Source organism: Ranitomeya imitator, chromosome 4 (assembly GCF_032444005.1).
Source record: "Ranitomeya imitator isolate aRanImi1 chromosome 4, aRanImi1.pri, whole genome shotgun sequence".
NCBI classification, from domain to species: Eukaryota; Metazoa; Chordata; class Amphibia; order Anura; family Dendrobatidae; genus Ranitomeya; species Ranitomeya imitator.
This window is the reverse complement of record NC_091285.1, coordinates 206,768,803-206,796,461: the sequence shown is the minus strand read 5'-3', so window position 1 is coordinate 206,796,461 and position 27,659 is coordinate 206,768,803. Positions and strand designations below refer to the sequence as shown.

Below are 27,659 nucleotides of genomic sequence, written 5' to 3'. Positions count from 1 at the left end.
ACATGTCAGCTGTTTTGAACAGCTGACATGTGCCCGTAATAGGTGCGGGCAGAATCGCGATCTGCCCGCACCTATTAACTAGTTAAATGCCGCTGTCAAACGCAGACAGCGGCATTTAACTACCGCTTCCGGCCGGGCGGCCGGAAATGACGTCATCGCCGACCCCCGTCACATGATCGGGGGTCGGCGATGCGTCTCCATTGTAACCATAGAGGTCCTTGAGACCTCTATGGTTACTGATTGCCCGTCGCTGTGAGCGCCACCCTGTGGTCGGCGCTCACAGCACACCTCCATTTCTGCTACATAGCTGCGATCAGCAGATCGCTGCTATGTAGCAGAGCCGATCGCGTTGTGCCTGCTTCTAGCCTCCCATGGAGGCTATTGAAGCATGGCAAAAGTTAAAAAAAAAAGTTTAAAAAAATGTGAAAAAAATAAAAAAAACATAAAAGTTTAAATCACCCCCCTTTCACCCCAATCAAAATAAATCAATTAAAAAAATATCAAATCTACGCATATTTGGTATCGCCGCGCTGAGAATCGCCCGATCTATCAATTAAAATAAAGTATTAACCTGATTGCTAAACAGCGTAGCGGGAAAAAAATTCGAAACGCCAGAATTACGTTTTTTTGGTCGCCGCGACATTGCATTAAAATGCAATAACGGGCGATCAAAAGAACGTATCTGCACCGAAATGCTATCATTAAAAACGTCATCTCGGCACGCAAAAAATAAGCCCTCAACCGACCCCAGATCATGAAAAATGGAGACGCTACGAGTATCGGAAAATGGCGCAATTTTTTTTTTTTTTTAGCAAAGTTTGGAATTTTTTTTCACCACTTAGATAAAAATAACCTAGTCATGTTTGGTGTCTATGAACTCGTAATGACCTGGATAATCATAATGGCAGGTCAGTTTTAGCATTTAGTGAACCTAGCAAAAAAGCCAAACAAAAAACAAGTGTGGGATTGCATTTTTTTTGCAATTTCACCGCACTTGGAATTTTTTTCCCGTTTTCTAGTACACGACATGCTAAAACCAATGATGTCGTTCAAAAGTACAACTCGTCCCGCAAAAAATAAGCCCTCACATGGCCAAATTGACAGAAAAATAAAAAAGTTATGGCTCTGGGAAGGAGGGGAGCGAAAAACGAACACGGAAAAACGAAAAATCCCCCGGTCATGAAGGGGTTAAATGAGTTTGTTGTTTGATTGGTTCTTGTTATCTCTCCTCATGAACAGGTCTGATATGATTGGGCCAGAGAAAAGGCGCCAAAATGTAAACTATAAAAGTGCACCATGACTTTACGGACGAACTGTATATAAAAAATAAGCATAACCGTTATTGCTGATTCTGTAATGCCCTGATGCATCAAAATATAAAACTATTTAACCCATTATGTAGACGCTGTAAAAAAGTTTCAAAACCAGAATTGTCAGCACCTTCAACCAAAAAAAAGCAAAACAAAGCGGTTAATAGATATTATGTTCTCCAAATGGTACCAATAAAATGTACAGCTCGGGCTGTAGAGAACAATGGTAAGAAGTTATGAGTAATAATGAAACTATAAAAGTTTGGTATCGTCATAATGCTCAGAAGTTTCTCCCCATTTTTCAGGACCTTATGTGGTAATGTGAATGGGACCATTCAAAACTACAACAAAAACAATACAAAAAACTATGGCTCTTGGAAAAAGAAAAGGAATAAACGAAAAATTGTCATTGATGGGTTAAAGTCCAAATCTGTCTGGTCAGTCAGGGGTTACATTAGGTCAATAGCGATGGTCCTAAAAAAAAAAATAAAGTCTGTCATCATTACTGCACAAAGGATAGAAGTAGGGGCTTCCATAGGCTCCAGGGCTATTCTGGCCCTCATCAGTGCAGCCAATATAGCGCCCCCCAGCGGGAGCGCCGCCAGGTGCCCGGCCCATCCTCTGAACACGGGTCCTGCTTCCACTGATCTGAGTCAGCTATTAGCAGCATCCGGGGGTTTTTGCCCTCCGACAAGAAGTACCTCATCGCACCGCGCCTTTTAACACATAGCCACACCTCCCGGATTGCTGCAGAGACTGTGCCTCCACAGATTGGGGCCGGGATCGTGCTCCCAGCATCCCTGAACGGGAGACGTCCCGGGCATCCTGTGCTGAGCTCTGCCCGGAGACCCCGCTGGGCACAGGCAGGATGGTGTCCTGGATCATCTCCAGACTGGTGGTGTAAGTAGCCATGGGGGAGGGGCGACAGCTCTCATATTAGCCATGTACTGGGCTGTGATGTGGGGGAGGCAGGCAGCATATATATAATAATCTGTGTGTGTATATAATATTATGCTATACAATCAGGAATCTCATCACACATGGATGTGGCTACTTAGTCTTCCCAGCACTGCTCCATAAGTCCCATTATTGCAGCCATCATGCTACACTGGTGATCTTCCTTGCATCCTCTATATTTTGTAAGCCCCATGTAGAAATGCCATCCCACAGCATGCTGGTGGGCACAGACAGAGGGGCCCTGTGCAAGAACCATCCATGGGCCTCATCATGCACACCTGCTGTGGGGGTAGTAGTGGCCTCCTTACCTCTTGGGCCGAGTGCGGTTGCCCCAATGATACGTCCGCCACAGCGTCCACTTCATTAATAGTTCCTGTGTCGGTTCAATGACCTTGTGATCTCCCAGAATGTCCACTGCGCCTGCTTCTAGCACATGGCGATACAACACAAGACGTGCTGCTGCTATAACATGGGTGCCTTTGTAGATATGACAATTAAACTCTATAAATGGTGTGCTGTCAGTCTTGTAGATGTAATGTGTCATGTCCGGTGTTCATTAGAGGACACTTTACTGCTGTACATTCATCTGTGGTGTAGTGTAAGTAGTGGAGGTGGCAGAAGGTTCCAGGTGGTCCGCGGGTCTGCGCTGGTTGCACCTGGTCCGCGTGTCTGCGCTGGTTGCACCTGGTCCGCGTGTCTGCGCTGGATGCACCTGGTCCGCGGGTCTGCGCTGGATGCACCTGGTCCGTGGGTCTGCGCTGGATGCACCTTGTCTGCGCTGGATGCACCTGGTCCGCGTGTCTGCGCTGGTTGCACCTGGTCCGCGTGTCTGCGCTGGTTGCACCTGGTCCGCGTGTCTGCGCTGGTTGCACCTGGTCCGCGTGTCTGCGCTGGTTGCACCTGGTCCGCGTGTCTGCGCTGGATGCACCTGGTCCGCGGGTCTGCGCTGGATGCACCTGGTCCGTGGGTCTGCGCTGGATGCACCTTGTCTGCGCTGGATGCACCTGGTCCACGTGTCTGCGCTGGATGCACCTGGTCCGCGGGTCTGCGCTGGATGCACCTGGTCCATGTGTCTGCGCTGGATGCACCTGGTCCGTGGGTCTGCGCTGGATGCACCTTGTCTGCGCTGGATGCACCTGGTCCACGTGTCTGCGCTGGATGCACCTGGTCCGCGGGTCTGCGCTGGATGCACCTGGTCCATGTGTCTGCGCTGGATGCACCTGGTCCATGTGTCTGCGCTGGATGCACCTGGTCCGCGGGTCTGCGCTGGATGCACCTGGTCCGTGGGTCTGCGCTGGATGCACCTTGTCTGCGCTGGATGCACCTGGTCCACGTGTCTGCGCTGGATGCACCTGGTCCGCGGGTTTCGCTGGATGCACCTGGTCCGCGGGTCTGCGCTGGATGCACCTGGTCCGCGGGTCTGCGCTGGATGCACCTGGTCCGCGGGTCTGCGCTGGATGAGCCTGGTCCGCGTGTCTGTGCAGGATAGACGTAGACCATGTGTCTGCGCTGGATGCACCTGGTCCATGTGTCTGCGCTGGATGCACCTGGTCCATGTGTCTGCGCTGGATGCACCTGGTCCATGTGTCTGCGCTGGATGCACCTGGTCCATGTGTCTGCGCTGGATGCACCTGGTCCATGGGTCTGCGCTGGATGCACCTGGTCCGCGGGTCTGCGCTGGATGCACCTGGTCCATGTGTCTGCGCTGGATGCACCTGGTCCATGTGTCTGCGCTGGATGCACCTGGTCCGCGGGTCTGCGCTGGATGCACCTGGTCCGCGGGTCTGCGCTGGATGCACCTGGTCCGCGGGTCTGCACTGGATGCACCTGGTCCGCGGGTCTGCGCTGGATGCACCTGGTCCGCGGGTCTGCGCTGGATGCACCTGGTCCGCGGGTCTGCGCTGGATGCACCTGGTCCGCGGGTCTGCGCTGGATGCACCTGGTCCGCGGGTCTGCGCTGGATGCACCTGGTCCGCGGGTCTGCGCTGGATGAGCCTGGTCCGCGTGTCTGTGCAGGATAGACGTAGACCATGTGTCTGCGCTGGATGCACCTGGTCCATGTGTCTGCGCTGGATGCACCTGGTCCATGTGTCTGCGCTGGATGCACCTGGTCCATGTGTCTGCGCTGGATGCACCTGGTCCATGTGTCTGCGCTGGATGCACCTGGTCCATGTGTCTGCGCTGGATGCACCTGGTCCATGTGTCTGCGCTGGATGCACCTGGTCCATGTGTCTGCGCTGGATGCACCTGGTCCATGTGTCTGCGCTGGATGCACCTGGTCCATGTGTCTGCGCTGGATGCACCTGGTCCATGTGTCTGCGCTGGATGCACCTGGTCCATGTGTCTGCGCTGGATGCACCTGGTCCATGTGTCTGCGCTGGATGCACCTGGTCTGCGCTGGATGCACCTGGTCCGCGGGTCTGCGCTGGATGCACCTGGTCCGCGGGTCTGCGCTGGATGCACCTGGTCCGCGGGTCTGCGCTGGATGCACCTGGTTCGCGGGTCTGCGCTGGATGCACCTGGTCCGCGTGTCTGCGCTGGTTGCACCTGGTCCGCGTGTCTGCGCTGGATGGACGTGGACCATGTGTCTGCGCTGGATGAGCCTGGTCCGCGTGTCTGTGCAGGATAGACGTAGACCATGTGTCTGCGCTGGATGCACCTGGTCCATGTGTCTGCGCTGGATGCACCTGGTCCGCGGGTCTGCGCTGGATGCACCTGGTCCGCGGGTCTTCGCTGGATACACGTGGTTCGCGTGTCTGCGCTGGATACAGTTCCTGAATTTTTTTTTCTGCATTGTGCAGTTATCTGACAACTGTCATTAACAATACACATGTAAGCAGTTTTTTTTTCCATGAAATCACTGATCTAATATATAAAGCTGAATGTATGTATGTGTGTGTGTATGTCCGGGATTGGCATCTGCACCGTCGCAGCTACAGCCACAAAATTTTGCACAGTCACACGTCTGGACCCCGAGAGCATCATAGGCTATGTTGTGAGGCGAAATTTTAACCCCGCACATTCCAATTCACCAAACAATTTTGCCCCTATCTGCATAATGGGGAAAAAGTGAATGGAAAAGTGTTGGAGGCAAATTGACAGCTGCCAGATGTGAACAACTTAAAGAATGAGAGCGATGGCGCCAAAGAGTATATACCATACAATTGCTAAGGTGGGGCCCCGACATGGGATACTCACCACACACACAAAATGCGCCACACACTACCACGTGCTTGAACACATATACCACCCTCAGCACACATTTCACCACACATACACCAACCTCGCCACATAAAAGTCGAAGCACAAAAGTCGCAGCTCAAAACTCGCCACGCGTAATACTCGCCACATGCAAAACTAGGCTCATGCAAAACTCGCCACACGTGCAAAACTCACCTCATGGAAAACTCGCCACACGCAAAACTTGCACACGCGGAAAAATTGCCACATGCACAAAAGTTTCAACACATGCAAAAGTTGCCTCACACAAAACTTGCACATACTCAAAACGCACCACACATAAAACTCGCCACGCGCAAAACTCGCCATGCGCAAAACTTGCTGCACACAACTTGCTACACTAACCTGTCACATGCAACTCGACACACAAAAAGTTGCTACACGCATGTCGCCACACAAAACTCATCTCACAAAAGTCGCTACATGCATGTCGCCACATGCAACTCAACACACACAACTTGACACATGAAACTCGCCCTAAAACACACACAAGTCTGGTATTATCCTTCAAAAATAAAAATCTGATTAATAATCAAACAAACTACAAGAGCAACAACTGTACCAGATAGGAAATACGGCAGCTGTCAGTGACATGACCTGTCTATCATGTGTATGTGTGAGCTAATATATACTGCCGGGGGAGGACTTCCTGTTGGCTGGGGATTTATCAGGCTGCCAATTTAGCTTACAAATGCTGAGGTAAAAATACTGACCAAATAATGTGTGAACGCGGTCTAATACAGGAGGAGATGACACAGAGATATATAGTATATACAGGAGGAGATGACACACAGGTACAGTGGGGCAAAAAAGTATTTAGTCAGTCAGCAATAGTGCAAGTTCCACCACTTAAAAAGATGAGAGGCGTCTGTAATTTACATCATAGGTAGACCTCAACTATGGGAGACAAACTGAGAAAAAAAATCCAGAAAATCACATTGTCTGTTTTTTTAACATTTTATTTGCATATTATGGTGGAAAATAAGTATTTGGTCAGAAACCAAGTTTCATCTCAATACTTTGTAATCTATCCTTTGTTGGCAATGACAGAAGTCAAACGTTTTCTGTAAGTCTTCACAAGGTTGCCACACACTGTTGTTGGTATGTTGGCCCATTCCTCCATGCAGATCTCCTCTAGAGCAGTGATGTTTTTGGCTTTTCGCTTGGCAACACGGACTTTCAACTCCCTCCAAAGGTTTTCTATTGGGTTGAGATCTGGAGACTGGCTAGGCCACTCCAGGACCTTGAAATGCTTCTTACGAAGCCACTCCTTCGTTGCCCTGGCGGTGTGCTTTGGATCATTGTCATGTTGAAAGACCCAGCCACGTTTCATCTTCAATGCCCTTGCTGATGGAAGGAGGTTTGCACTCAAAATCTCACGATACATGGCCCCATTCATTCTTTCATGTACCCGGATCAGTCGTCCTGGCCCCTTTGCAGAGAAACAGCCCCAAAGCATGATGTTTCCGCCACCATGCTTTACAGTAGGTATGGTGTTTGATGGATGCAACTCAGTATTCTTTTTCCTCCAAACACGACAAGTTGTGTTTCTACCAAACAGTTCCAGTTTGGTTTCATCAGACCATAGGACATTCTCCCCGAACTCCTCTGGATCATCCAAATGCTCTCTAGCAAACTTCAGACGGGCCCGGACATGTACTGGCTTAAGCAGGGGGACACGTTTGGCACTGCAGGATCTGAGTCCATGGTGGCGTAGTGTGTTACTTATGGTAGGCCTTGTTACATTGGTCCCAGCTCTCTGCAGTTCATTCACTAGGTCCCCCCGTGTGGTTCTGGGATTTTTGCTCACCGTTCTTGTGATCATTCTGACCCCACAGGGTGGGATTTTGCGTGGAGCCCCAGATCGAGGGAGATTATCAGTGGTCTTGTATGTCTTCCATTTTCTAATTATTGCTCCTACCGTTGATTTCTTCACTCCAAGCTGGTTGGCTATTGCAGATTCAGTCTTCCTAGCCTGGTGCAGGGCTACAATTTTGTTTCTGGTGTCCTTTGACAGCTCTTTGGTCTTCACCATAGTGGAGTTTGGTGTTAGACTGTTTGAGGGTGTGCACAGGTGTCTTTTTATACTGATAACAAGTTTAAACAGGTGCCATTACTACAGGTAATAAGTGGAGGAAAGAGGAGACTCTTAAAGAAGAAGTTACAGGTCTGTGAGAGCCAGAAATCTTGATTGTTTGTTTCTGACCAAATACTTATTTTCCACCATAATATGCAAATAAAATGTTAAAAAAACAGACAATGTGATTTTCTGGATTTTTTTTTCTCAGTTTGTCTCCCATAGTTGAGGTCTACCTATGATATAAATTACAGACGCCTCTCATCTTTTTAAGTGGTGGAACTTGCACTATTGCTGACTGACTAAATACTTTTTTGCCCCACTGTATATACTATATACAGAAGCAGATGACACACAGGTATATACTATATACAGGAGGAGGTGACTTACAGGTATATACTATATACAGGAGGAGATGACACACACATATATACTATATACAGGGGAGATGACACAGGTATATACAATAGGAGATGACATACAGATATATACTATATACAGGAGGACATGACATACAGGTATATACAGGAGATGACAACCTGGTATATACTATATACAGGGGAGATGACATACAGGTACATACTATATACAGTGGCGATGACATGCAGGTATATACTATATACAGGAGGAGATGACATACAGGTATATACTATATACAGGAGGAGATGACATACAGGTATATACTATATACAGGAGGAGATGACACACAGGTATATACTATATACAGGAGCAGATGATACACAGGTATATACTATATACAGGAGGAAATGACTTACAGGTACATACTATATACAGGAGGAGATGACACACGTATATACTATATACAGGAGGAGATGACATACAGGTATATACTATATAAAAGAGGTGACACATAGGTATATAGAGGAGGAGATGACATACAGCAGGTATATACTATATACAGGGGAGATGACACGCAGGTATATACTAGAGGAGATGACATACAGGTATATACTATATACAGGAGGAGATGACCTACAGGTATATAGTATATACAGAAGAGATGACATACAGGTATATACTATATACAGGAGGAGATGACACATGGGTATATACAATATACAGGAGGAGATGACATACAGCAGGTATATACTATTTACAGGGGAGATGACATACAGGTATATACTATATACAAGAGCTAACATCCAGGTGTATACTATATATAAGGGAGATGACAAACATGTATATACTGAGGTGAAAATGAGGGGTGTGAGGTGAAAATGAAAAGGTGTGAGTGCAAAATGAGAGGAGTGAGGGAAAATACTGGAGTGATCGGAAAATGACAGATGTGAGGTCAAAATGACAAGTGTTAGGGGGGAATAAGAGGAGTGAGGGAGAAAATGAGAGGTGTAAGGGAGAAAATGAGAGGCATGATGGGAAAATAAGAGACGTAAGGTGCTGTAACTAACCACAGATATTTACTATGCCCAGGCAACGCCGGGCTCTTCAGCTAGTAAATAATATTATTAAAATGTGTTTATTTTCTAGCAGATCTAATGTATTTAGTACATTTTTGATAATCTTTTGTAAGTACCCCTTGGGATCCAGACCCTCATTTAAGAGCCTGCAGCTTTGTCTATTGTGCCCATATAAAGACATGCTGCTGCAGCACGGAGATCTGCAGGTTTATGCCATCATAGGTATATTTTATGTCTACACGTATACATGTGAGTTTGTGAGATGTCCGAGGTATGAACCTCCAGATCTCAGACCTGGAAGTTTTTGTGAGAACCTTGTGTTTTAAAGGAGCCAAATACTTATAAGAATAAAATTATAAAAAAATCCTAATTTTCCATGTACATTCTTATACTTTCTAGGTGGTTTTCATGGATCAAGAGGAATTACTGCAGTCGCTGTGTATGACTGTATATTGCTGAATTGTCACAGCGTGCACACCGTCAGGATTCCCCTCTATTTCTAACGTGAGAGAAATGGATGAGATTCCCGACAGTATGTACATTGAAGAAACAAAACACTTTAAGGGTATGTGCACGCAATGTTTAGCTCAGGTGGATTCTGCAAGTGAATGGGTTTGTGCACATGTCAGTGTATTTCCACGGACCGTGTGCCCGCGGGCAAAATACGCTGACATGTCCATTTTTTTTTTAACAGCAGCACGGGCCGCAAAATGTCCCACACATGTGCACTCAGATGACATCTGTGTGTCATCAGTGTGACACGCATCGGCACCTGGGAAGCAGCGGTACAGAAAGCTCTGTTCCCCAGCGCCAGATGCGGAAGACGTCTCTCATCATTCTCCCCAGCTCTGCCGGCGATCATTGTGAGCAGGAGAGAATGTTGAGTTATATTCAACTGATAACAGGAATAACATGAGAGTTGCTGCCTTTGCTATAAAAAAATGGCGTGGGTTCCCCTGAATTTTTGATAACCAGTCTTGCTGAAGCTGACAGCTGCAGCTGTCAGTTTTGTCTGGCTGGTTATCAAAATGCAGGGGAACCCACGCCATTTCTTTTATATTTATTTATAGCGCATGCGGCAGCTGATGAATACTCCCATCAGCCACCGCCTGCTCTCAGTGTTATTTTCGGCGACAGGTGTAGGCTTATGTGAGGAGTAGTCTGCTCTCACTCTTATCAGTTGAATATACGGTAACTTTCAACATTCTCCCCTGCTCACGCTGATCGCCGGGAGAGCAGGGGAGAATGAAGAGAGCCATCGTCAGCGCCTGGAAACAGCATTAGCTGAACCGCTGCTTCCAAGGCACTGGTCCGTGTGGTACTGATGCGGCACATGGTTTCCACACATATACCACAAGTATTACACACACGGCCACTGATATCTCTGGTACTGGTTTTCCAGTACCAGAAATATCAGGACGTGTGAAACCGGCCTAAAATGAACATCATGCACAGCAATGGCAAAACGACACTTCTGTGCACACTTTTCTTCATGTCACTCCCTTTAACCAATTCAGGGTATGGAAGGGTTCAGGGGGCTTCCAAGCTCTTCATCCTTTACAGTTGTGAGTAAACTACGCCACTAAAATGATAGTAAAACTGCCAGCAAAGCCGATTGTTTGCGTTTTCCTAAAGTAGCTTTGTCTGGAAAAATCCGACCGCTGAATTTGCATCCAAAAGATGCTGTGTGCACATTACCTAACACAATTGGCAACTATTTTTTTTCTTTTTACTTATGTATGAAGTTTGGGCTAAAAAGATAATTTTTTTACAATTGGGTTTCATTTCAAATTCTGCAATGCTACAAGCTCTTTGTCTTCCTTCACAAATGGGTTAGATGGGAATCCTTCACTGAGCTTGTTCTGATGGGGAATTTCTCAATCTTTTACTGAGCTCCTCACACATGATTTATTGCCATAAAGATCAGCTCAACTTTAAAGGATTGCCCAGCCTTGGGGTACTGCAGAACTGTGAATCCACACATCTTGCACTGCATACTGTGATGGATTCTCCGGTGCCAGCTGCGGGCGGTCAAGTGACCAAGAGTATGCGATTTGCATATTTCCAACCATATTTCGACAAGATGTGTCCACCCTCGCTCAATACACTTGCATTGAGCGATGCAGCACACATCTAGTCTGCACGTGACCACACGTATGCAAAACATAAACTTGCGGTCACGCTCCCGGCACCGAAGAATCCTCACAGTGTGCAGTGAGTGCGATGTGAGGCTTGAAAAGTCTGCAATCCCTTTTACCCCAAGGCCGGACAATCCCTACAATGTGGCTTGTGTTATTAAATAAGCTGGGAAGATCATAGAAAAAGACAAAAAAGTTATCAACTCTGTGTTGGAACCAGCTGGCTGACAAATTCTCAGTTAACTCATTCTGCAGATAACAGTAGCCCAGGGGTCTCAAACTTTATGGGCTGCACATAGAAAAAAAATTGAAATTGGGGGTCCGCATTCTTTGCAGGACAAAGTGACATTTTTAGTGATGCCATTTTTTTTTCTTGTGCATACACCTTTTGAAAATTTTTGCCGTGTTTATTTAATTTTGTTACAGCTTCGGTCGTTATGGATGTGGCAATAACTAATCTGGACTTTCTCCTTCGCCTCATTGGGGGACACAGACCGTGGGTGTAAGCTGCTGCCAATAGGAGGCTGACACTAAGTGATACAAAAAAGTTAGCTCCTCCCCTGCAGTATACACCCTCCTGCTGGCTCTCAGCTCCTCCCCTGCAGTATACACCCTCCTGCTGGCTCTCAGCTAACCAGTTCTTGCTTAGTGTCTGTACGAGGCACATGGGTCTGTTTCAGACCCCAACGTTTTTATTTTATTGTTTACTTTTCTGTAAATTTTTATTTCTTAACCCCTTAGCGACCGCCGATACGCCTTTTAACGGCGGCCGCTAAGGGTACTTAAACCACAGCGCCGTTAATTAACGGCGCTGTGGAAAAAGTGAATAGCGCCCCCCAGAGGCCGATTTTCTCCGGGGTCTCGGCTGCCGGGGGTAGCCGAGACCCCAGAGAACATGATTCGGGGGTTTTTTAACCCACCCCGCATTTGCGATCGCCGGTAATTAACTGTTTACCAGCGATCGCAAAAAAAACAAAAAAACGCGATCTCTTTTTAATTTCTCTGTCCTCCGATGTGATCGCACATCGGAAGACAGAGAAAAGGGGTCCCAGGTAGCCCCCCAATACTCACCTATCTCCCCCGATGCTCCTCGTGTCTCCCGGTGGGCGCCGCCATCTTCAAAATGGCAGGCGCATGCGCAGTGCGCCCGCCGGCCGGCCCCGCGAGAATCTTTGGGGTCTCGGCTGCCAGGGGTAGCCGAGACCCCAAAGAGCATGATCGGGGTCGGTTTTACCGACCCCTGTTTTGCGATCGCCGGTAATTAACTGTTTACCGGCGACCGCAAAAAAAAAAAAAAAAAGTAAAGTGTAATTCTCTGTCCTCTGATGTGATCGCACATCAGAGGACAGAGAAATAGGGGGATTCGGGGACCCTACAATACTCACCTGTGTCCCTGGATCCTCTTGCTGCTCCTCCTGGCCGCCGGCAGAAGAAAATGGCGGGCGCATGCGCAGTGCGCCCGCCATCTGTCTCCATCTGCCGGCCGGCAGGAGCACAGCAGTTGGGGCTAAAATTAGGGTTAGGGGTAGGGTTAGGGGTAGGGTTAGGGGTAGGGTTAGGGGTAGGGTTAGGGGTAGGGTTAGGTTAGGGTTAGGGCTAGGGTTGGGGCTAAATTTAGGGTTAGGGTTGGGGCTAAATTTAGGGTTAGGCTTCTTTCACACTTACGTCGGTACGGGGCCGTCGCAATGCGTCGGCCCGACATACCGACGCACGTTGTGAAAATTGTGCACAACGTGGGCAGCAGCTGTAGTTTTTCAACGCATCCGCTGCCCAATCTATGTCCTGAGGAGGAGGGGGCGGAGTTACGGCCACGCATGCGCGGTCAGAAATGGCGGATGCGACGTACAAAAAAACGTTTCATTGAACTTTTTTTGTGCCGACGGTCCGCCAAAACACAACTGATCCAGTGCACGACGGACGCGACATGTGGCCATCCGTCACGATCCGTCGGCAATACAAGTCTATGGGCAAAAAACGCATCCTGCGGGCACATTTGCAGGATCCGTTTCTTGTCCAAAACGACGGATTGCGACGGAATGCCAAACGACGCAAGTGTGAAAGTAGCCTTAGGGTTAGGGTTGGGGCTAAAGTTAGGGCTAGGGTTGGGGCTAAAGTTAGGGTTAGAGTTGGGATTAGGGTAACGCTTGGGATTAGGGTTAGGTTTGGGATTAGGGGTGTATTGGGATTAGGGTTACGCTTGGGATTAGGGTTAGGGTTGTGATTAGGGGTGTATTGGGATTAGGGTTAGGTTTGAGGTTAGGGTTGAGATTAGGATTAGGGGTGTGTTGGATTTAGTGTTTTGATTAGGGTTATGGTTAGGGTTGACATTAGGGTTGTTTTGGGGTAAGGGTTGTGATTATGGTTAGGGTTAGTGATTAGGATTATGGATCAGGTTGGGATTAGGGTTAGGGGTGTGTTGGGGTTAGGGTTGGAGCTAGAATTGGGGGGTTTCCACTGTTTAGGTACACCAGGGGGTCTCCAAACACGACAGCCAATTTTGCGCTCAAAAAGTCAAATGGTGCTCCCTCCCTTCTGAGCTCTGCCGTGCGCCCAAACAGTGGGTTACCCCCACATATGGCGCATCAGCGTACTCAGGATAAATTGGACAACAACTATTGCAGTCCAATTTCTCCTGTTACCCTTGTGAAAATAAAAACTTGGGGGCTACAATATCATTTTTGTGAGGAAAAAAAAAATATTTTTTATTTTCACGACTCTGCATTCTAAACTTCTGTGAAGCACTTGGGCATTCAAGGTTCTCACCACACATCTAGATAAGTTCCAAGGGGGGTCTAGTTTCCAAAATGGGGTCACTTGTGGGGGGTTTCCACTGTTTAGGCACATCAGAGGCTCTCCAAACGCGACATGGCGTCCAATCTCAATTCCAGCCAATTCTACATTGAAAAAGTAAAACGGCGCTCCTTCACTTCCAAGCTTTGCGGTGCGCCCAAACAGTGGTTTACCCCCACATATTGGGTATCAGCGTACTCAGGAGAAATTGCACAACAACTTTTGTGGTCTAATTTCTCCTGTTACCCTTGTGAAAATAAAAATTTGTGGGCAAAAAGATCATTTTTGTAGAAAAAATGTGATTTTTTTTTTTTTTTTTTTTTTCACGGCTCTACGTTATAAACTTCTGTGAAGCACTTGGGGGTTCAAAGTGCTCACCACACATCTAGATAAGTTCTTTAAGGGGTCTAGTTTCCAAAATGGTGTCACTTGAGGGGTTTCCACTGTTTAGGCACATCAGGGGCTCTCTAAACGTGACATGGCGTCCGATCTCAATTCCAGCCAATTCTGCATTGAAAAAGTCAAACGGCGCTCCTTCACTTCTAAGTTCTGCGATGCGCCCAAAAAGTGGTTTACCCCCACGTATGGGGTATTGGCGTATTCAGGAGAAATTGCATAACAAAATTTATGGTTACATTTCTGTTTTTACACTTGTGAAAATAAAAAAAATGGTTCTGAATTAAGATGTTTGCAAAAAAAAGTTAAATGTTCATTTTTTTTCCTTCCACATTGTTTCAGTTCCTGTGAAGCACGTAAAGGGTTAATAAACTTCTTGAATGTGGTTTTGAGAACCTTGAGGGGTGTAGTTAGAATGGTGTCACACTTGGGTATTTTCTATCATATAGACCCCTCAAAATGACTTTAAATGTGATGTGGTCCCTAAAAAAAAAATGGTGTTGTAAAAATGAGAACTTGCTGGTCAACTTTTAACCCTTATAACTCCCTAACAAAAAAAAATTTTGTTTCCAAAATTGTGCTGATGTAAAGTAGACATGTGGGAAATGTTATTTATTAACTATTTTTCGTGACATATCTCTCTGATTTAAGGGCATAAAAATACAAAGTTTGAAAATTGCAAAATTTTCGCCATATTTCCGTTTTTTTCATAAATAATCGCAAGAAATATCGAAGAAATGTTACCACTAACATGAAGTACAATATGTCACGAAAAAACAATCTCAGAATCAGCGGGATCCGTTGAAGCGTTCCAGAGTTATAACCTCATAAAGTGACAGTGGTCAGAATTGCAAAAATTGGCCTGGTCATTAAGTACCAAATTGGCTCTGTCAGGGATTAATTAACGGAGTGAAGGGGGCGACGGTTCCTTTCAAGGTTCCGATCTCCCCCGAACCATCAACAGGCGAGCACGGCGAGTATTCCTCCCCGTACCCTTTCCTGCGACGTGGGAAGCCATGCCTGAGCTCACTTCAGGGGCGACGGTTCCTTTCATGGTCCCGATCTCCCCACACCAGCAGCAGGCGACCACATGGAGTGTCGCCTCCATGTATCCTCTCCTGGAGCCAGGCCTAATGCCGGACAACTGGCCCTGTCCACCCAGACTGAACTCCGTGGCTGTACAGAGGCCCCTCTCTATGGCGTCCGAGCAGCCCCCACTGTCCCACCACTGTGAAAGCGGACGGCACAAGGAGGCGGACGGGTCCTCTCCACCTCCCTAACAAACGGATGATGGATTGAGGCTTATCCCTGCACCGTCCACGCTGCACAGAACAGCGCTGAAACCCACATCCGCGGCGGCTCCATGCCGGGACGCGCACCAATGGTGAGTGGATCCATCTTCAGAGGGATATCCACATGCTGACAGGCAGCCTCAGCCACTTCCCTGTGGCCCACCTCTCTGAGGTAACGCTCTGGATGGCTGCAAAAATTTAGTCCCCGGCTTCAGCCGATTTGTAGGCCGCATCCTGGAAGTCTTGCCTGGAACGACCCACTGGTGACGTCCGCCGGCTACAGAAATTTAGCCCCCGGCTTAGGCCTATTCAACATCGTGTCTGTGGCTCCGCCAGTCTTAAAGGCGCATGACCAGTATTCCCAGTCTTAAAGGCGTATGACAAGTATTCCTTGATCTTTTAAAGCGCATGTCCAGTATTCTCTGGTCTTAAAGGCGCATGACCAGTATTCCCTGGACTTAAAGGCGCAAGACCAGTATTCCCTGGTCTTAAAGGTTCATGACCAGTATTCCCTGGTCTTAAAGGTGCATGACCAGTATTCCCTGGTCTTAAAGGTTCATGACCAGTATTCCCTGGTCTTAAAGGTGCATGACCAGTATTCCCTGGTCTTAAAGGTGCATGACCAGTATTCTCTGGTCTCAAAAGGTGCATGACCAGTATTCTCTGGTCTTTAAAGGTGCATGACCAGTATTCTCTGGTCTTAAAGGTGCATGACCAGTATTCCCTGGTCTTGAAGGCGCATGACCAGTATTCCCTGGTCTTAAAGGCGCTTGATCAATCCGAGGAGCCCTCCGCCGCCGACCCCAGCTTTATCCTCTAGTTCCCCTCAGTGGACTTCTTCACTGACCAATCCATGGTTCTCTGACCAAGAGATTGAATCCCTCTGTGTACCCTCTGTGTTTGGAGTGCTCGCAGGACCAATATACATGGTCCCTATCCTACTTGGGAGCCGTCGGCTAGCAGGGGCCGCAAGTATTCTAGAAACGTGCAGGCGTCTAGAAACATACAGGCATCTAGAAAACGGAAGTTTTTTTCCTGCTCCCTCACCAATGATTTGATGACAACAAGGCTCTGAATATGGATTGGATATTGCCTGAGCTTGCCAGAGCTTCAGAGACTAAACTCCCTCGAGAGCATTTGCCATTCAATTCGGATAAGCGATTCACTGGACAGAAGCCTCTACGTGGGATGCGATGCCTGGCCTGTTTTTTAAGGGTGACGGGTCCTTTAAAGGGCACCGATCTCCCCACACCATCAACAGACGAGCACACGGAGTGTCGCCTCCATGTTTCCTCTTCTGCATCCAGGCCTAACGCCAGACAACCTGTCCTGTCCACCCGGAGACCTGAACTCTGTGGACATATAGAGGCACCCTTTTTGGCGTACGAGCTCCCCCCTCTGCATCACCACTATTTAGCGGATGATGCAAGAAGGCGGACAATTCCTCTCCACTTCCCTGTGAAGAGGTTGATGGATCGAGGGTTCCTAATTTTTATCTCTGCACCATGAAAAAGAGGAGATGGCAAGAGACTATGACCTGCTGGATGCAGCCGCACATTCTGCCATGGGGCAGATTAACCGGGTAGAATCTCCTGTGGTATATCTACCAGTATTCCTACCCGATGGGTCATCAATTAAAAATACCACGGACTGTCAGATAGCAAATCTGGTTCGTTCCGTCTTGCGGCTTCGGGTCTAGCGCTCTATCCTCCCTATCGGCCGCATGGATTGCTAGAACAATGGTCTCCTGGCTGGAGACCTTAACTACCTTGATTCACACCAGCAACAACTGACCAATCAAATCCTTTGAGTGGGAGACTGATAAAGGATTGTATAAGGATTGTCCAGCACAGTCTAGATCTAAGGGATCTTGGTTCCAAACAGGGGAACGAAAAGTAAGATCGACCCTGGACCTCAAACTTCTAACAACCTTTGACATGGTCCTCCTTCTTTGGATGGAGTTCCTCCGCTCAGCCATTACTTCAACAGAAAAAGGTGCAGTTTCTGGCATCCATCGACTTTCGGGTTGCTTACCCCCTGCAAAAATTCCTTCACCTTTCCATTCGTCAACAGCATTTTCAAGTCACAACCTTGTCCTTCGGCCTTGCTTCCGCACCCAGAGTGTTCGCACGGGTCATGGCGGATGTCATGTTTCTCTTGCACTCTAGAGGCGTGCTCGTCCTGCCCTGTTTGGTTTGTCTAGCCGCCCTTCCAGGACTACGCTGAGTCGTCTATATCTCTTGCGATGCCTTCTCACCTGGGCTGGCAGCTACACTAAGGGTACCGTCACACAGTGCAATTTTGATCGCTACGACGGCACGATTTGTGACGTTACATCGTCGCTTAATTATCGCTCCACTGCGGTCACACTTCACGATGTACGGCGCTGGAGCGATAATTTCATGACGTATTTGCGATGTAGAAGTCGTATGGGACAGTCGTACGGTCGTGTCACACAAGACGATTCAGAGCAAATTTTGCATAATCTGTGCGTGACGTTGTTCACTAGGGGGCGTGTCGAGCTGCTAGCTATGTGCTGATAGGCCACAGGTTCTGTGCACACAATTGGTTGGAAAATTTGTCACCTGAGCGCTATTGTTTCCAAGCCACCTCACCGGTTTCAAAATTTCCTTTCTTCACTTTGTACTTGGACACTTGTTGGACTAGGACATCGGATTCAGTATTTCACAGAATATTCCACGCTTTGCACCGCAGCTTCGAGGTATGTTAGACCGCTTGGGCATAGTGGATGGAACGATGTACTGTCGTCATGAGCGCTTCGTTCCGTCGCTGAAGCGATGCCGATGGTATGCTGTTGTGACTGGTTGTGACTGGTGGGCTAGAGCGTGGTAGATGGAACGCTGTTTGGTCGGCATGACCGCTTCGTTCCGCCGCTGAAGCGATGCGGATGGTACGCTGTTGTGACTGGTTGTGACTGGTTGTGTCTGGTGAGCTACAGCGTGGCAGATGGTACAATGTATGGTCACCATGAGCGCTTTGTGTGGCTGCTGTAGGGAAGCGGGCGGTACACTGTTCTGGGTTATGGTGGCCTATGGCGTGGCAGATGAAACAAGCGATGCGGATGTTACGCTGTTGTGACTGGTTGTGACTGGTTGTGACTGGTGGGCTAGAGCGTGGTAGATGGAACGCTGTTTGGTCGGCATGACCGCTTCGTTCCGCCGCTGAAGCGATGCGGATGGTACGCTGTTGTGACTGGTTGTGACTGGTTGTGTCTGGTGAGCTACAGCGTGGCAGATGGTACAATGTATGGTCACCATGAGCGCTTTGTGTGGCTGCTGTAGGGAAGCGGGCGGTACACTGTTCTGGGTTATGGTGGCCTATGGCGTGGCAGATGAAACAAGCGATGCGGATGTTACGCTGTTGTGACTGGTTGTGACTGGTTGTGACTGGTGGGCTAGAGCGTGGTAGATGGAACGCTCTAGCCCACTTTCCCTTTTTGAAAGTGCATTTGAACAGCAAGGTTGATTGCTGTTGAGGGGAACTAGGAAAAAAAAAAAAAAAAAAAAAAAAAAATCTCTATAAATCTTCAGCAGAGCGAGTGTGAGCGAGCTGAGTGACCAGAGCGTAAGTGTGGACGGCGGTAAGTGTGACTTGTGATTCAGTGAAGAGGTATTTGGAAAGCCTTTAACAAATACCTGTGTGAATTGGTGTGAGTTGCTGAATTGGGGGTAGCTATATTCATAAGGGTTAACTTAGGGTGGGGGCTCATAGTTAAGGGTTTATAAGGGGCAGCTGTTTGGGGCTCAAGTCCTTTTTGAAAGTGCATTTGAACAGCAAGGTTGATTGCTGTTGAGGGGAACTAGGAAAAAAAAAAAAAAAAAAAAAAAAAATCTCTATAAATCTTCAGCAGAGCGAGTGTGAGCGAGCTGAGTGTGACCAGAGCGTAAGTGTGGACGGCGGTAAGTGTGACTTGTGATTCAGTGAAGAGGTATTTGGAAAGCCTTTAACAAATACCTGTGTGAATTGGTGTGAGTTGCTGAATTGGGGGTAGCTATATTCATAAGGGTTAACTTAGGGTGGGGGCTCATAGTTAAGGGTTTATAAGGGGCAGCTGTTTGGGGCTCAAGTCCTTTTTGAAAGTGCATTTGAACAGCAAGGTTGATTGCTGTTGAGGGGAACTAGGAAAAAAAAAAAAAAAAAAAAAAAATCTCTATAAATCTTCAGCAGAGCGAGTGTGAGCGAGCTGAGTGTGACCAGAGCGTAAGTGTGGACGCCGGTAAGTGTGACTTGTGATTCAGTGAAGAGGTATTTGGAAAGCCTTTAACAAATACCTGTGTGAATTGGTGTGAGTTGCTGAATTGGGGGTAGCTATATTCATAAGGGTTAACTTAGGGTGGGGGCTCATAGTTAAGGGTTTATAAGGGGCAGCTGTTTGGGGCTCAAGTCCTTTTTGAAAGTGCATTTGAACAGCAAGGTTGATTGCTGTTGAGGGGAACTAGGAAAAAAAAAAAAAAAATCTCTATAAATCTTCAGCAGAGCGAGTGTGAGCGAGCTGAGTGTGACCAGAGCGTAAGTGTGGACGCCGGTAAGTGTGACTTGTGATTCAGTGAAGAGGTATTTGGAAAGCCTTTAACAAATACCTGTGTGAATTGGTGTGAGTTGCTGAATTGGGGGTAGCTATATTCATAAGGGTTAACTTAGGGTGGGGGCTCATAGTTAAGGGTTTATAAGGGGCAGCTGTTTGGGGCTCAAGTCCTTTTTGAAAGTGCATTTGAACAGCAAGGTTGATTGCTGTTGAGGGGAACTAGGAAAAAAAAAAAAAAAAATCTCTATAAATCTTCAGCAGAGCGAGTGTGAGCGAGCTGAGTGTGACCAGAGCGTAAGTGTGGACGCCGGTAAGTGTGACTTGTGATTCAGTGACTTTGGAGTCAGGGAGTTTTCAGGGGAGGAATTACTGAATTGCTGTCTGATTTTTATCAATACTTTGTATTTATTTATTTTTTTTATTGAACTGTTCTGTCTGGTGCAATCCCCATTAGGAAATGTGCTCCACGATTGTTAATGCCATCCAGTGCACATCTTGCCACATGTATGCAGTCCTTGAGCAGCCGATCGAGGGTGCATACTGCTGTGCGAGATGTGAGCACGTTGTGCATTTGGAAACCCAGATTTTGACTCTAAATGTGCAGCTGGCAACACTGAGATCCATAGACAACATGGAGAGGAGTCTTCTGCTCACGGAGCAGACGCTCAATGGGACAGATGAGGGGGGGGATGGTGGGATGGAGCTGCAGGACAATGAAGTAGCAAGCTGGGTGACAGTTAGGAAGCGGGGTAGAGGGAAGAGTGCCAGGGAGGCTAGTCCTGATCTGGAACACCCCAATAAGTTTGCTAAGTTGGCAGATGAGGGGGGTGCCAGTACAGGGGTAGCACTGCTGCAGCCAGGCATGTCCTCTGAAAGCCGGAGGAGTGACTGCTCCAGTAAGGAGGGAAATAGGAGAGCAGGGCAGGCCAGACAGGTGCTGGTAGTGGGAGACTCAATTATTAGGGGAACAGATAGGGCAATCTGTCACAAAGACAGGGATCGTCGAACGGTGTGCTGCCTACCTGGCGCTCGAGTCCGACACATCGCTGATCGGGTGGACAGATTATTGGGAGGGGCTGGTGAGGACCCAGCGGTCATGGTGCACATTGGCACTAATGACAAAGTTAGAGGTAGGTGGAAGGTCCTTAAAGATGATTTCAGGGAATTAGGCTGCAAGCTGAAAGCAAGGACCTCCAACGTGGTATTTTCCGAAATACTGCCGGTACCACGTGCCACGCCAGAGAGGCAACGGGAGATTAGGGAGGTTAATAAGTGGCTCAAGAATTGGTGTAGGAAAGAGGGGTTTGGGTTCCTGCAGAACTGGGCCGACTTCTCAGTTGGCTACAGGCTCTACGCTAGGGACGGGCTGCACCTCAATGGGGAGGGTGCAGCTGTGCTGGGGGAGAGAATGGCTAGAAGGTTGGAGGAGTGTTTAAACTAGGAATTGGGGGGGAGGGTATTCATTTTATAGGAGGGGAAGATAGTGCAGACAGAGTCCTGGGCACAAATAAGGAAGTTGGGGGTGGCGGTGACATGGGGGGTGGGGTCAGAACAGTTAATAATTTAAGAAATAGAAGTACAGAGAGGAACATAAAGTGCATGTATACTAATGCCAGAAGCCTCGCCAACAAAATGGACGAATTAGAACTAATGTTGTTGGAGCATAATTATGACATGGTGGGGATATCTGAAACGTGGCTGGATGAGAGCCATGACTGGGCTGTTAACTTGCAGGGCTATAGCCTGTTCAGAAATGACCGTACAGATAAGCGAGGGGGAGGGGTGTGTCTATATGTAAAATCATCCTTAAAACCCATCCTGCGCGATAATATAGGTGAATTTAATGAAAATGTAGAATCCCTGTGGGTGGAGATAAGGGGAGGGGGAAAAAATAATAAATTACTGATAGGGGTTTGTTATAAATCTCCAAAAATAATGGAAGCAATGGAGAATATCCTAGTAAAGCAAATAGATGAAGCTGCGACTCAAGGAGAAGTCATTATTATGGGGGACTTCAACTACCCTGAAATAGATTGGGGAACAGAAACCTGCAGTTCCAGCAAAGGTAATCGGTTTTTGACAATTATGAGAGACAATTACCTTTCACAACTGGTTCAGGACCCAACAAGAAGGGGGGCACTGCTAGACCTAATATTAACCAACAGGCCAGACCGCATATCAAATATAAGGGTTGGGGGTTACTTGGGAAATAGCGATCACAAAATAATAAGTTTTCATGTATCCTTTAAAAAGATGTGTAGTAGAGGGGTTACAAGGACACTAAACTTCAGGAGGGCAAATTTCAAACGGATGAGAGAGGATCTTGGTGCAATTAACTGGGACGATATCCTGAGACACAAAAATACACAGAGAAAATGGGAGACGTTTATTAGCATCCTGGATAGGACCTGTGCACAGTATATACCGTATGGGAATAAACATATTAGAAATAGGAGGAAACCAATATGGCTAAATAGAGCTGTAAGGGGCGCAATAAGGGACAAAAAGAAAGCATTTAGAGAATTAAAGGAAGTAGGTAGCGAGGAGGCATTAAATAAATACAGAAAATTAAATAAATTCTGTAAAAAGCAAATCAAGGCAGCAAAGATTGAGACAGAGAGACTCATTGCCAGAGAGAGTAAAAATAATCCTAAAATATTCTTTAACTACATAAATAGTAAGAAACTAAAAAATGATAGTGTTGGCCCCCTTAAAAATAGTCTGGGTGAGATGGTGGATGAGGATGAGGAAAAAGCCAATATGCTAAATGACTTTTTTTCATCAGTATTTACACAAGAAAATCCCATGGCAGACAAAATGTCTAGTGATAAAAATTCCCAATTAAATGTCACCTGCTTAACCCAGCAGGAAGTGCGGCGGCGTCTAAAAATCACTAAAATTGACAAATCTCCGGGCCCGGATGGGATACACCCTCGAGTACTGCAGGAATTAAGTACAGTCATTGATAGACCATTATTTTTAATCTTTAAAGACTCCATAATAACAGGGTTTGTGCCACAGGACTGGCGTATAGCAAATGTGGTGCCAATATTCAAAAAGGGAACAAAAACTGAACTCGGAAACTATAGGCCAGTAAGCTTAACCTCTACTGTGGGTAAAATCCTGGAGGGCATTCTAAGGGACGCTATACTGGAGTATCTGAAGAGGAATAACCTCATGACCCAGTATCAGCACGGGTTTACTAGGGACCGTTCATGTCAGACTAATTTGATCAGTTTCTATGAAGAGGTAAGTTCCGGATTGGACCAAGGGAACCCAGTGGATGTAGTGTATATGGACTTTTCAAAAGCTTTTGATACGGTGCCACACAAAAGGTTGATACATAAAATGAGAATAATGGGGATAGGGGAAAATATGTGCAAGTGGGTTGAGAGCTGGCTCAGGGATAGGAAACAAAGGGTGGTTATTAATGGAGCACACTCGGACTGGGTAGCGGTTAGCAGTGGGGTACCACAGGGGTCAGTATTGGGCCCTCTTCTTTTTAACATATTTATTAATGACCTTGTAGGGGGCATTCAGAGTAGAATTTCAATATTTGCAGATGACACTAAACTCTGCAGGGTAATCAATACAGAGGAGGACAATTTTATACTACAGGATGATTTATGTAAACTAGAAGCTTGGGCTGATAAATGGCAAATGAGCTTTAATGGGGATAAATGTAAGGTCATGCACTTGGGTAGAAGTAATAAGATGTATAATTATGTGCTTAATTCTAAAACTCTGGGCAAAACCGTCAATGAAAAAGACCTGGGTGTATGGGTGGATGACAAACTTAAATTCAGTGGCCAGTGTCAGGCAGCTGCTACAAAGGCAAATAAAATAATGGGATGCATTAAAAGAGGCATAGATGCTCATGAGGAGAATATAATTTTACCTCTATACAAGTCACTAGTTCGACCACACTTAGAATACTGTGCACAGTTCTGGTCTCCGGTGTATAAGAAAGACATAGCTGAACTGGAGCGGGTGCAGAGAAGAGCGACCAAGGTTATTAGAGGACTGGGGGGTCTGCAATACCAAGATAGGTTATTACACTTGGGGCTATTTAGTTTGGAAAAACGAAGACTAAGGGGTGATCTCATTTTAATGTATAAATATATGAGGGGACAGTACAAAGACCTTTCTGATGATCTTTTTAATCATAGACCTGAAACAGGGACAAGGGGGCATCCTCTGCGGTTGGAGGAAAAAAGGTTTAAGCATAATAACGGACATGGATTCTTTACTGTAAGAGCAGTGAGACTATGGAACTCTCTGCCATGTGATGTTGTAATGAGTGATTCGTTACTTAAATTTAAGAGGGGACTGGATACCTTTCTGGAAAAGTATAATGTTACAGGGTATATACACTAGATTCCTTGATAGGGCGTTGATCCAGGGAACTAGTCTGATTGCCGTATGTGGAGTCGGGAAGGAATTTTTTTCCCCAATGTGGAGCTTACTCTTTGCACATGGGTTTTTTTTGCCTTCCTCTGGATCAACATGTTAGGGCATGTTAGGTTAGGCTATGGGTTGAACTAGATGGACATATAGTCTTCCTTCAACCTTAATAACTATGTAACTATGTAACTATGCTGTTTGGTCGGCATGACCGCTTCGTTCCGCCGCTGAAGCGATGCGGATGGTACGCTGTTGTGACTGGTTGTGACTGGTTGTGACTGGTGGGCTAGAGCGTGGTAGATGGAACGCTGTTTGGTCGGCATGACCGCTTCGTTCCGCCGCTGAAGCGATGCGGATGGTACGCTGTTGTGACTGGTTGTGTCTGGTGAGCTACAGCGTGGCAGATGGTACAATGTATGGTCACCATGAGCGATTTGTGTGGCTGCTGTAGTGAAGCAGGCGGTACACTGTTTTGGGTTATGGTGGCCTATGGCGTGGCAGATGGAACAATGGATGGTAGGCATGAGCTCTTTGTGTGGCTGTTGTTGTTAAGCGTTTGGCACACTGGCAAAAGTATTGTTTAAAGGACTCTTTGTCAACCGTGTAATTTTTTTTTTTTTATAATTATTTTTCAGATGTCAAATCGTGTGGAATTCATCAGGGAATTCATCGAAATATACCAGTCTTTTCCCTGCCTCTGGAAAATCAAATCTCCAGAGTATTGTAACAGGGAAAAGAGGCAGGAGGGTTATTTAAAGCTCATTGAGCTTTACAATCGTCATGCACCAGAAGAGCCAGCAAACGAAGCGGTTATTAAAAAGAAAATTCAGGCGCTCCGCACGGTGTGGAGGAAGGAGCTTAACAAGGTTCTTCACACTACAAAGTCCGGGGCTTCCACCGAAGATGTTTATGTGCCAAAGCTTTGGTATTTTGAACATCTGAATTTTCTGAGGGACCAAGAGGTGCCACGGACTTCCACGTGTTTTCGCTTGTTGGCACCATAGCTAGTATAATATATCGACATAACACAGCAGCCAAAAAAATATAGTAGTACCTCCATATAATGCCTTAAGCTGTGCACAATGGCCTCGCATGTCTCCGGAATCATAACGCTCAGGAAAGGTCTGGAAACAGCTGCGGAAAACTGCAAATCCTGAAGAGACCTTCCTGTTGCCAGGAACCGCAGTGTCACTGCCAACCTTTCATCCACGGGCACGGCTGCACGCATCGGCGTATCACGCCTTTGTATGAGTGGCGTAACAGCAGACAGTATTATCTTGAAGGATTCCTCGGACATCCGAAGGTAGTTTCGGAAATCATGAGGGTTATTGTCACGTAAAGGCCCCTTCACATTAAGCGACGCTGCAGCGATACCGACAACGATCCGGATCGCTGCAGCGTCGCTGTTTGGTCGCTGGAGAGCTGTCACACAGACCGCTCTCCAGTGACCAACGATGCCGGTAACCAGGGTAAACATCGGGTAACTAAGCGCAGGGCCGCGCTTAGTAACCCGATTTTTACCCTGGTTACCATGCTAAAAGTAAAAAAAAAAACAAACACTACATACTTACCTACCGCTGTCTGTCCTCCAGCGCTGCGCTCTGCTTCTCTGCTCTCCTCCTGTACTGTCTGTGAGCCGGAAAGCAGAGCGGTGACGTCACCGCTCTGCTTTCCGGCTCACAGCCAGTGCAGGAGGAGTGCAGAGCACAGCGCTGGAGGACAGACAGCGGTAGGTAAGTATGTAGTGTTTGTTTTTTTTTACTTTTAGCATGGTAACCAGGGTAAACATCGGGTTACTAAGCGCGGCCCTGCGCTTAGTTACCCGATGTTTACCCTGGTTACCAGTGAAGACATCGCTGGATCGGTGTCACACACGCCGATCCAGCGATGTCAGCAGGGAGTCCAGCGACGAAATAAAGTTCTGGACTTTATTCAGCGACCAACGATCTCCCAGCAGGGGCCTGATCGTTGGTCGCTGTCACACATAAGGATTTCATTAACGATATCGTTGCTACGTCACAAATAGCAACGATATCGTTAACAATATCGTTATGTGTGAAGGTACCTTAACTCTCTTATGAGACCCATGTGTGACAATGTGGATCTTTTCTGCAGCCAGCTCCGGGTCCACATGCGACGTTTTCGTTTAGGACGTCTCTCCTCTTGAAGACGTGCTGCCTCAAACACCAGGGCAGCAGCAACAACAGAACTCTCATCGGAAGTGAGCATAGTTCCTAAAAAGAAAACAAACGTACAATAAATACACGTGCTTACAAAACAATGTTCTGACCGTTGATCTAATAACTATATATGTTACTACTGGTATTAAATGGGGCAGTCAACCATCCCGATCTGTAAAAGGATTAATTAATTGGGCCACGCTACAGCTGTGTACCTGAGGTTCTCAGGCCTACCGTACTCTCCATAAAGGAACAATCGACCACACTCCAGCGTTTATCCCCGTTGAAGCGCAACATATGCTACGCTGTAGCGTTATACATACCTTTTGCGGTAAAAGTCTAGTAGTTAGAAAAGTCCAGGGAATCCAGCGAATTTAGGAGTTCTGTTTACAGCACGTGCTACAGAGAGAAATGAATAGCGCGCTCGAGAGCTCCGGTTTTATCCGCTGTGAACAATAGTCCTTTGTCTGTCGAATGAATGCACAGTATTGTACCGCCCAATCAGCACACGGGAGGTGGAGAATTCAGCGCTCCTACGTAGCCAGCTCCTCCGCCCTTTACATCGTATACAATATCGTGCACACCTTTGTTACACCATGCGATCATGCCGCCACAGCGGGACACTAGACGACGAAAGAAAGTTTCAAACGATGCGCTACGACGTACGATTCACAGCGGGGTCCCTGATCGCAAGAGCGTGTCACACACTGCGATATCGTACCTATATCGCTCGAACGTCACAAATCGTGCCGTCGTAGCGATCAAAATTGCACTGTGTGACGGTACCCTTAGACAAGTTCTCCTCATTTCCAGCCCAGCAGATATCCTTTTTGTGGATGATCCTGCACACTTTTAGAAGGATGGTAATTCTTCCTCGAGACAAGGTCATGGCC

At 47.1% G+C, this 27,659-nt stretch overlaps 1 protein-coding gene across 2 annotated transcripts in view; it reads left to right on the top strand.

Annotated features, from left to right (window-relative positions):
- The first annotated feature begins 2,047 nt into the window (after positions 1-2,047).
- The window catches only part of REEP2 (receptor accessory protein 2), a 70,490-nt gene continuing 44,878 nt past the window's right edge, over positions 2,048-27,659 (top strand). Inside the window, exon 1 of one of the 2 annotated variants that reach the window (XM_069764316.1) lies at positions 2,048-2,210. In XM_069764316.1, the coding sequence (XP_069620417.1) occupies positions 2,179-2,210 (32 nt within the window). In that variant the 5' untranslated portion in view covers positions 2,048-2,178. The remainder of the gene's footprint in view (positions 2,211-27,659) is intronic. The other variant, XM_069764315.1, reaches the window with a different exon arrangement.